This window comes from Talpa europaea (genome assembly GCF_964194135.1).
Source record: "Talpa europaea genome assembly, chromosome: 12".
In the NCBI taxonomy this organism is placed as follows: domain Eukaryota; kingdom Metazoa; phylum Chordata; class Mammalia; order Eulipotyphla; family Talpidae; genus Talpa; species Talpa europaea.
The window spans coordinates 71620059-71631950 of NC_140079.1; the positions used below are offsets into that span (position 1 = coordinate 71620059).

At 38.8% G+C, this 11892-nt stretch overlaps 1 protein-coding gene across 1 annotated transcript; it reads left to right on the forward strand.

Annotated features, from left to right (window-relative positions):
• Window positions 1-2880: 2880 nt before the first annotated feature.
• LOC311180548 (olfactory receptor 10T2-like) lies at window positions 2881-3825 on the forward strand (the record flags this gene model as incomplete). Its single annotated transcript, XM_084248476.1, has 1 exon — window positions 2881-3825. One exon carries the CDS (start codon window positions 2881-2883, stop codon window positions 3823-3825), a length of 945 nt encoding a protein of 314 aa, XP_084104602.1.
• Window positions 3826-11892: the final 8067 nt, after the last annotated feature.

The window sequence follows — 11892 nt, forward strand, 5'->3', positions numbered from 1 at the left end:
GACCAGGAAAACGAATAACTATAAGAAAGTGAAAATCAAAATCAACAAAAAACTACGAACCAGAGACACTTTTAGGGGGGCGGGGGTGGGAGGGGAGGGATTGGGGTCAGAATGGGGGGGCTGCAATTGTATGGGGAATATAAAAATAAAATTTATTATTAAAAAAAAAACAAATGACCTGTGAAAAAAATCATGGCATTTTTCCAGCATCTACACAGATCAAGTAAAATAGATAACTTATTTGATTCCCTTTTTTACTTTTGAATGCCTAGGATCTAAAGAAGTATATCTCTCTAAGGCCTCAATCCCCTGGAGCCCCTAAAGCTATAAAACCTAGTGATTTTATTAGAGCATCTGCACCAAGAACACAGAAATGTTAACATCGACACTCTTCAGTGCTGCTAGCTTCCAGTTCAGCTAGCAGAGTTTTCTTTCATTAGAATTTCCCCAATATTTCTGGAAGAAAAATACTATCTGATGTTCTTCCAATTTTGCCTGTTTCTCCCAACTCTTGACACTTTGATGGGCTATAGGAGAAAGTAACCTGGGATTGTGCTAGAACTCTGTCTCTAAATGTAAGTGTTTGCCTTGTGTTATATTTGTAGGAACACTGTGTCGATTCACTCTGCAAATGATCTGAGTACCAAAGAAAGTTTCTGAGGCAAAAGAAGTGGACAAAAAGCACAGGTGACGTAGTTCATAGCATCAGAATCCAGGGAAACACAGGGGCAGAGCCACATGGAGCAGGCAGAGAGAGCCTGCTTGACAAAGTCCTGCTACCTGAATATGGACAAAGAGTCAACGAAGGGAAGGATTCAGAGAGTATGATAGCAAAATACTCCCAAAAGAGACCTAAACAAGGAAATAGAAACTGACCCAGTATGTGAATGGATGTGTACTTAAGCAGAAGGGAAAATGCAGGTGATGCATTGAAGATGGAAAAGAAGAAAGAGGAGCAGATAGAAGAATGGGTCAGAGTGCCCACATATTAATCTATCTTCTAAGATATTTATTTACAAGCACCCAATACAAAGGAAATATTAAAAATGAAACCCAATTAAATCAGAAAAAGGGAAGCCTAGGTGGAGGAATCCATGATATTGGGGATCCATTTTCACCTCTGCTGTTAAACAGCTACGCAAATAGATGTGTATATTTTACTTTTCTGGGCCTCAGTATCTTCGTTTGTAACAGTTGGGGGATGAACTACATACCAGTAACTAACACTGAATATTTACTGAGACATTTACTTAGTTGTGGGCTTTTCATACTCAGAAACAATAGTATTGTTGCCATATCAGGTGAGAACCTGAGACACAAGGAAGGGGTTTCCACAGTCTCAAAGCTCATCACTTAGCTCTAGAGTCCACATCTCCTCAGCCTCACTGAGGTTTCTCTCCAACACGATCCCAGAACAGACAATGAATTACATTGACCAGTCTCAGAGTTACTCAGAGAAACCCTTCAGGAGATAAATAATAATCTGGGGTTTCGTCAGAGGCTTGAATCTTACTTCTGACAGGTAAGTGACAACAGGAAAGGCAATTTAATGTGTAGAAAAGAGACAGAATCGGAAATGTGTGACCAGCCAGCTGTGTTACAATTCAGGGTTGGGTATATGGTGTAAAACATTTGAGATGAAGATTAGGACAAAGAATTCCAGAAATAACACCATGAGAGACAATTAAGAGACCAAGAGTGTTCATTGGAAGGAAAATAAGACCCAGAAAATGAAATTATCATTGTATTCCAATACTAAGTGATGTTAATTTAAAAAATAAAATAAAAATTCTTGAAAGTATATGCAGATGAATCAAAAATAATGGGTGATATTTCAAGGAGGTATAAATTATCTCAAAATAAGGAATTAAGTCCTCCAGCAAGAGAGCAAGCCTTCTGAGGCCGTGGACTCCTCAGAACTTGACCGTGACTACAGTGATTAGACAATACTTTCCAGACTTATACCAAAAGATTTGCAAAATTGGGTCAAGTTCGTAGGAAGATCCTTGAGCTTTTTTCTAATACAAAAATTGTCTAAGCCTAAATGAAGGTTTAAGTATCATTTGATCTCTGAATCAACTGCAGAACTTCCTGAAGACAATGGTGAGACTTATTCTGAGAATATTATGGAGGCAATAAAGATAGAGACAGAGGCCAAAGGAGTAGAGAGTCCTCAACCCAAGAGTTATCATGCTCTGAGGGTAATTTTAACTTCATTAGCTTCTTAAACTCAAATTCCCACGCACTCATGACAAGGGAACTACCAATAGGTAGGATCATTCTAAGTCCATCCCAATTACAATTGCTAATGGGTAAATAATTCTCAACACTTTTGAATAAATGAAATTTCTTTATGAGTTCAAAACAAGCATCATTTGAGTCAAGTTTATGAGGTTCTGGAAAGACCACTTATCATTGGTTTTAGGATTTTTCTGAATCAGATGTTCATAAGATTACTTTGGCAACAGTATAAAGATTGTTGTGCTCATGTGTGTTAAGCAAATGGATTGATCTTTTTTAACCTCAGTTCTTTTTTCCATAAGTGGCAGGGTTAGATGAATGAATCCTAAATCACTTCTTGGTTTAATCACTTCTTGGTTTAACATACTAAGTCTGAGTTTTCTATGCAACTAAGAATACAAAAGATATCAACAAATTACAAAAACAAATATTAATTTCTTCAGATATCTTAGAATTGGCATATCACTTATGTTACTGTTCCCTGTGTCATCTGCTCCCCTCATCTTCAGATCAGTGTACTTCACTTGTTTGTTATTTTTTTCATACCAATATATCAACTTTGTATAGAAACACATGTCATATTTGTCAATTTTTTTTGTTCTCGATTTCAGGAAGTCTGGCTCTGATTCCCATTGAACAATGAAGAAACAGAACCAGAGCATGATCACCGAGTTCATCCTTATAGGCTTCTCAAACCTGGGGGATCTACAGATCCTCCTCTTCTTTATCTTTCTGCTGGTCTACCTGACCACTTTGATGGCCAATGTCACCATCATGACCGTCATTCGTCTTGACCAAGCTCTGCACACCCCCATGTACTTCTTTCTCTTTGTCCTCTCCTGCTCTGAAACCTGTTACACCTTGGTCATTATACCAAAAATGCTGGTCAACCTGCTTTCCACAAATCCAATAATTTCTTTTGCCGGGTGTGCTACCCAGCTCTATTTCTTTGTGGGCTTAGCTTGTACCAACTGTTTTCTAATTGCTGTGATGGGTTACGACCGCTATGTTGCCATCTGCAACCCTCTCAACTACACACTCATCGTCAGCCAAACCACCTGTATAGTACTGGTTCTGGCCTCTAGCTTCTGTGGTTTCCTGATCTCTGTTGTTGTCAATTTCCTGGTGTTCAATGTACCTTTCTGTGCCTCCAATCGGATCAACCACTTTTTCTGTGACATTTCCCCTGTCATAAAACTGGGCTGCACAAACACCAACTTGAAGGAGATGGTCATCTTTTTCCTCAGTATTCTGGTACTGCTGGTCCCCTTTGTGTTGATCTTCATCTCCTATGTCTTCATTGTTTCCACCATCCTCAAAATCTCCTCAGCAGAGGGACAGCGTAAGGCCTTCGCCACCTGCGCCTCCCACCTCACTGTGGTCATTGTCCACTATGGCTGTGCCTCCTTCATCTACTTGAGGCCCACATCCCTGTATGCCTCAGATAAGGACCTGCTTGTTGCAGTCACCTATACCGTGATCACCCCATTACTCAACCCCCTGGTCTATACTCTGAGAAATAAAGAAGTCAAGATGGCTCTGAGGAAGGTTCTCAGTAGGTACTCATTTCCCAAAACTGTATGAGTTAATTAAGTTAGGAAAGTTATATTCATGAAAGTGCCCTGGACAGAATTTCAGTTCTACAAGCAGATCTATCCTTTTTCCCCCCTAGGTTTCCTTGCCAAAAATAAAAATAAGAATTTCAAGTAGCCTTGATTCTTTTGTGGAAAGGTCTTTATGTTTAGCCTGTATCTACTGTAGAGGTTATACCTATTGGTCTCTAGAACGTTCTGTAAATATGGAAACCTTCCAGGAGTCAAGCCATACTATTGTTGTACATTGAAAATGTCAGCTTTCTCAATTCTACATTATCTTTCTGAAAATGTCCAGACTTTAATACGCTTCCTACACTGGAGGAGACCATGTGGAATGTAATTTTAAATCCCTGAATGCATCTATTCAAATTTTGAGACTTTTAAAGAAATTTTTATAATAAATGCATCATTTGTAGATCAGAAGAGTAATAATTCACTTATAAAAAATGAGATGAGGAGAGAATTCAAGTTCTCAAAGACTGATGACAAAGTAGAAAGCACCATCTCTAGAATCACAATAGCCTGAGTTTGAATCTTGATTTACAGAATTTTCCACCTAAATGCCATGGATCAGATTTGACCTTTTTGTGGTTATTTATTTCCTATGAACACAAGGCTCTTATATCTCCACAGTGGGGCATTGTAAAAACTAAATAAATGAACAGACATAAAGTAAATCTGTGCTTCTCTGACTGAAGACACTAAAAAGTATTAGTTTCCTCTCACCTGTCCTTCATTTTCTTTTCTTTCTCCCCTAAACTAAGACTGTATTGTCAGATATAGCATGAAAGGGAGTTGACCATTCAAGTTTTGTTTATGCATCTGATACTATGTGCAAAGCACAAAACTTGGCATTGTAAGTGATGAGTAAAATATAATCCCCTCTCTTTCATGTTTCACCATAAGAAATGACCACATTTTAGTCACCTTCATAGGAGCATCATACATTTTTGGCTGAGTTCACCACGGTAATTGTTAAAAGTGTGTTTCAATAAAACAACTGAATTTTATATGGTTCTAAATTCATCCATTTTCATTTTTTATCCTTTCACTTAACCACATATAGACACTCTTCTTGAGGCAAGGGAGTAATATAACCCAGATTTAAAAGTACATTTGTTCATATATTTTCTGTGTAACTCCAATAACTTAAACTCCGTAAACTGGAAGTGACTCAAACAGGGCTGTTATAAGGGTTAAATAAGGAAATGCCTTACAGTATATCTAGCACATTGCTTTGAAACATAATATGCATTTGATAAATTCTGACTTAACCTTTTGTGGTCGTTATGTATTCTTGAGGGGCAAAAGAAAAGATTAGACTGGAGAACATAGGGTAAAAGAGAAAGAAAGGCTAAGATTGAAAGAACAGAGAAAAGCCGGGGGGTGAGAGGGAAGGGTAATGACAGAGTGATAATGGGTTTATTATGATTTTGGGCAACCATGGCCTTCCTTTTTTTAATATCTAGAATGATTTGCCAGTGAGTGTGTCCCAGGGGTAAGGTTAGGTTGCTAATTTATCTCTAGCTCATCAGAATACAAAACATCCTCAGGGCACGCCTTTGATTGTGAGGGTTGAGTGAGAACATGAATACTTATTTTAGGCAAGTTTTTGATTCAGCAGTTTGGGCTCTATTTGTTGAGCTAAAGTTAATACCACCCATTGGTGAAAGGAATTTGTTGATTTCTGGAATCCCTTCTGCTACTGGAAAAACTGAGCTAAAGAGAATAAAAGGTTACTTTCATGTTCATTATCATGGGTACAGAATTTCCAGACCACCACTCTTTCCCTATCTTCTCAACACACACACACACACACATACACACACACACACACACCATCAGTAAAATGCATTGCCTGATATAAATATTTCCGTTTGCATTCACTACAGAGGTGAAAATATCCATAAATTTGCTTTAGGCCCTTAGATGCATCAGCACTCTTCAGAGATTAACATAGATTGATACTGAATTTACATTTTGGGGTGAACAAAATGGTGATGGTGATATCAAAGATAATATACATACCTGATACCTACTAGACTTTCAAAAATGCTTGTTTAATTAATAAGTGATAATAAAAATAAGTCATCAAGTTCTTCTAATTTCTCTGCAGAGATAAATGATGACAAAACTGAGTTAATTTTTTTTTCTGGATCTTCAGTGGTCCTTTTGATGTTAATTTAATTTTCAACATTCTCAACTCAGAATATGTTTTCTACTTTTTATTAACTTATCAAATAATTATTCAGCATCTATCACTCACTAGGCACACAATAGAGAGTGACTAATAAAGGAAAAAAAATCACTGCAGACAATAAAGAGAATGACAAAACAGGATAGTGAATAATTAGTTGGGATGTAATGACTGGATACATGTAAGTATCTAACTCAATTTTGAAAAAAATCAGAGGATACTTAGTGCAGTAAGTCCTATTTATATAGAAATCCGAAAAATAAATAAAAACTAAGGCAGTAAAGAGTAGTAAAGAATGACAGTATAAACATTGATTCAAAAATGTATGCTTGACTTGCGCAGAAAGCGACGCGCTGATCCGGATCGGATCACAGCTGCCCAGGTCCCCGCGCCTGCGACCTAGGCTTGCAGGGAGACCGCGGAGGCCCTCCCTGAGTGAGCAGGAACAAGGCGCCCAGGCAGGGAAGCGGGATTCAAAAGGCGCCATTCCCGCGCCACTGATCTGGGCTACAGCCCGCGTCCTGGAACTGAGGGCTTTGGAACTGAGACCCGGGGCACGAAATTAGGGGCGTGGGTTCCCCACGACGGTGGGGCACAAGGCAGACACAGCACCCCAAAGCCGTTGAGGTGTACCCTACCATCCCCGCTCTGCTCCCTGTCCCACGGGGTGGAAAATCAGCTCCCCAAGGGCTCTAGGAGAGATCTCTGGCGCCACCTAGCGACTTGAAGCCAGCAGAGGCTCCTGAAGGAGCTAGTGGCCAGCTGGGGAGTTAGCCCACACCGGGCCCCTTCCGAACAAGTAGTCTGAGCCCACAGGGAGAGCGAGCACCCACAGCCAGGGCAGACCAGGCGCGCAGAAGAGTGTGCCTGAGACCAGACGCGCAGGGAGTGTGTCCCACATCACCATTTTAGAACAGGGACATTTCTTCAGTAAAGACTACCTGCAGAAGGCTTCCTCAGGAGCCAGAGGTGAGCGGGGGAAGTTCGCCCACGCCAGACCCCCTCAGGCCTGCAGTCCAAGCCCAGAGGGGGAGCAGGAACCCACCGCCGGGGCAGACCAGGCGCACAGGGGAGTGTGTCCCCACATCGGCATTTTAGAACAGGGACCTTTCTCCAGTAAAGACTGCTTGAAACTGACAGATGACTCCTGGAGGAACCAGAGGGGAGCAGAGAAGCCCACCCAAGATGCCGGCCAGTCCCAACAACACAGTGTCCCAACGCATACGGCAAATTAGAAAACAGACAGTAGGGAGGAGAAGAACCACACGCAACCTAGCAACTCTCCAGAGAAAAAGCACACCACAAAAAGAAAACCAGCCCCCAGATTGCAACGACAATAACTTGGAAGAATTTCTGAGCCTTCCAGAAAGAGAATTTAAAATTGCCGTGATTAAAAAACTGACAGAAGTCATAAAGGAAAACAATGATAAGGGAAAAATAATCAACGATCAGAAGAATGCAATTGAGTCCCTAGAGAGGGAAAACAATGGTCAGAAGAAAGAAATTGAGTCCCTAAAGAGGGAAGTAAAAGAAATGCAGGAGATCAAAGAATTAATGGAAGAACTAAAGAATTCTGGGAAAAGCAATGAAAGCAGAATAGATGAAATGGAAGAACGAATAAGTAATCTTGAAGACACAGAAATAAAAAGAACCAAAACAGAAAAGGAAAGAGAAGTACGAAGGAAAAAGAACGAGGAAAGACTTCGGGAACTATCTGACTCCATGAGGAAAGGAAATATAAGAGTTATAGGAATACCAGAAGGAGAGGAGAGAGATGTAGGAACAGAGAAAATATTCAAAGAGATAATTGAAGAGAACTTCCCAAATGTGAAGAAGGAGCTGAAAATTGATATACAAGAAGCAAGAAGAACACCAAACTTCCACGACGAAAGGAAAAATACAGCAAGACACATAATAGTAAAGCTCCCAAGAATCCAGGACAAGGAAAAAATAATGAAGCTGGCAAGAGGGAAGAAACAGATAACATTCAAAGGAAAACCAATCAGGCTGACATCAGACTTCTCCGAAGAAACACTACGGGCAAGGAGAGAGTGGAGGGACATAGTCAACAGACTCCAAGAAAACAGATGCCAACCAAGAATACTCTATCCTGCAAAGCTCTCCTTCCTCTTTGAAGAAAGAATATGGACCTTCCCAGACAAACAGAAACTCCGGAATTTCATTGCAACTAAACCCCCACTCCAAAAAATACTACAAGGAGTCCTAAAGCCAGAACCTCAGAGGGATGAATAACAATGAAAGAAGGCCAAAAAAAAAAAAGTTATTACAAGAATAAATAAATAAAATCAAAGGAAAGACAAACACAATGGCAAATACAGATGCTAACATATCAATATTAACTCTAAATGTAAATGGACTAAACTCTTCAATAAAAAGACACAGAGTTGCAGCCTGGATTAAGAAACAAAACCCAACCTTTTGCTGTCTCCAGGAAACACATTTAGCTACAAAAGATAAAAATAGGCTCAAAGTTAAAGGATGGAAAACAATCCTACAAGCAAATGGACCAAAAAAGAAAGCAGGAACAGCTATACTTATATCAGATAAAACAGATTTCAAACTCAAAAAGATAAAAAGAGACCCCAATGGTCACTACATTATGATCAAGGGGACAATACTTCAAGAAGAAATAACACTCATTAACATATACTCACCAAACGAAGGAGAACCAAAATATATCAGACAACTGTTGTCCTCTCTGAAAACAGACATCAGAGAAAACACATACGTAGTGGGAGACTTCAACACACCACTATCAACAATGGATAGATCAACAAGACAAAAAATAAGTAAAGAAACCAAAGCTCTAAATAAGGACCTAGAGCAATTGGGCTTAACAGACATCTATAGAACACTAAACCCCAAAAAAACGGAGTACACATTTTTCTCAAGCGCACACGGATCATTCTCCAGGATCGATCACATACTGGGGCACAAGACAAACATCAACAGATACACCAAGATTGAAATCATATCAACCATCTTTTCTGACCATGAAGGCATCAAACTAGAAATAAACCATAAAAAGAAGGCAAGGAACTTTCCTACCTCATGGAGATTAAAAACCACACTACTGGAAGACCATTGGACTAATGAGGAGATCAAAGAAGAAATTAAAAAATTTTTTGAATTGAACGACAAGGAGGACACCAATATCCTAAATGTATGGGATGCAGCAAAAGCAGTAATAAGAGGAAAATATATAGCAATAGAAGCTCACATCAAGAAACAAGAAAGAACGCAATCTCGAAACTCAAAGATCTAGAAAAAGAACAACAAAAAAACCCCAAAACCAGTAGAAGAAAAGAAATAATAAAAACCAAAGCAGAAATAAATGAAATTGAAACTAAAAAAACAATCCAAAAGATCAATGAAACCAAGAGCTGGTTCTTTGAAAAAATCAATAAAATAGACAAACCCCTAGCCAGGCTCACAAAGGAAAAAAGGGAGAAAGCACAAATAAACAGGATCATCAATGAAAGAGGAGAAATCACAACGGACACAGCAGAAATCAAAAGAATAATCAGTAACTACTATGAACAGTTATATGGAAACAAGTTTAACAATCTAGAGGAGATGGACAAATTCCTACAACTCTACAATCACCCAAAGCTAGATAAAGAAGAAATAGAACACCTAAACAGACCAATTACAAGCAGCGAAATTGAAATGGTAATCAAAAACCTCCCCAAAAACAAAAGCCCAGGACCTGATGGATTTACAAATGAATTCTACCAAACATTCAGAGACGAATTAGTGCCTATCCTTCACAAACTCTTCCAAAAAATTGAGAAGGAAGGGACAATACCAAACACATTCTATGAAGCCAACATTACACTAATACCAAAACCGAACAAGGACAACACAAAAAAGGAAAACTACAGGCCAATCTCCTTAATGAACACTGATGCAAAAATCCTCAATAAAATTTTAGCTATCAGAATCCAACAATGTATCCATAAGATAATTCACCACGACCAAGTAGGATTCATTCCAGGGACACAAGGATGGTTTAACATCCGAAAATCAATCAACGTTATCCAACACATCAACAAAAAGAAATATAAAAACCATATGATAATATCAATAGATGCTGAGAAAGCTTTCGACAAAGTGCAACACCCATTCATGATAAAAGCCCTTGAAATTCTTGGGATACAAGGAACATACCTCAACATCATAAAGGCCATCTATGACAAGCCAACAGCCAGTATCATTCTCAATGGTGAAAAGCTGAAAGCAATTCCATTAAGATCTGGAACAAGACAAGGATGTCCACTCTCACCACTGCTTTTCAATATAATACTGGAAGTCCTAGCCAGGGCAATAAGACAAGAGAAAGACATCCAAGGAATCCAAATAGGAAAAGAAGAAGTCAAACTATCACTATTTGCAGATGATATGATATTATACATAGAGAACCCCAAAAACTCCACAGAAAAGCTAATTCAACTCATCAATCAGTTCAGTAAAGTGGCAGGATACAAAATCAACACGCAAAAGTCAGTAGCCTTCCTATACACAAACAATAAATCTGAAGAAGAAGAAATCAAAAAGACCATCCCTTTTGTTATTGAAACAAAAAAAAATCAAATATTTGGGAATAAATCTAACAAATGAGGTAAAGGACCTATACAAAGAAAACTATAAAACACTGTTAAAAGAAATAGAAGAAGACACAAAGAAATGGAGAGACATCCCCTGCTCATGGATTGGAAGAATAAACATTATTAAAATGGCCATCCTTCCGAAAGCAATATACAGATTCAATGCTATTCCAATCAAAATTTCAATGTCATTCTTCAAAGAAATAGAACAATTATTGATGAAATTCATATGGAATCACAAAAAAACCCCGAATAGCCAAAGCTATTCTCCTGAAAAAAAAAGAAGGGAATGGAGGCATCACACTCCCAGACTTCAAACTATACTACAAAGCCATAATCATCAAAACTGCATGGTATTGGAACAAGAACAGACATACAGACCAATGGAATCGAATAGAAAATCCAGAAATAAACCCACAGATTTATGGTCAACTAATCTTTGACAAAGGAGCAAAGACTATGCATTGGAGCAAAGAAAGTTTGTTCAATAAATGGTGCTGGGAAAACTGGGTCGCTACATGCAAAAGAATGAAGCTTGACCACTACCTCACACCATACACAAAAATCAACTCAAAATGGATTAAAGAACTAGACATAAGACCTGAAACCATAAAATATATAGAAGGAAATATAGGCAAAACACTACGTGATTTGCACATCAAAGACATCTTTACAGACACATCACCCAAAGCAGTGATAGTGAAGGCAAAGATAAACAGCTGGGACTACATCAAATTAAAGAGCTTCTGCACAGCAAAAGAGACAATAACCAAAACAAAGAGAAACCCCACCAACTGGGAGAACATTTTTGCACCCAACACTAATGATAAAGGACTGATCACAAAAATCTGCAAAGAGCTGATGAGACTCAACAACAACAAAGAAAATAATCCAGTCAAAAAATGGGCAGAAGAGCTAAAAAGAAACTTCTCTGAAGAGGAAATGCAAATGGCCAACAGGCATATGAAAAAATGTTCAACATCACTTGTCATCAGGGAAATGCAAATCAAAACTACCATGAGATACCATCTTACACCAGTGAGAATGGCACATATTAAAAAAACTAGCAACAACAAATGTTGGCGAGGGTGTGGAGAAAAAGGAACTCTTCTGCACTGTTGGTGGGAGTGCAAACTGGTCCAACCACTGTGGAAAGCTGTGTGGAGATTTCTGGACCTACTAAACATAGAGCTTCCATATGATCCAGCAATTCCACTCCTAGGTATTTACC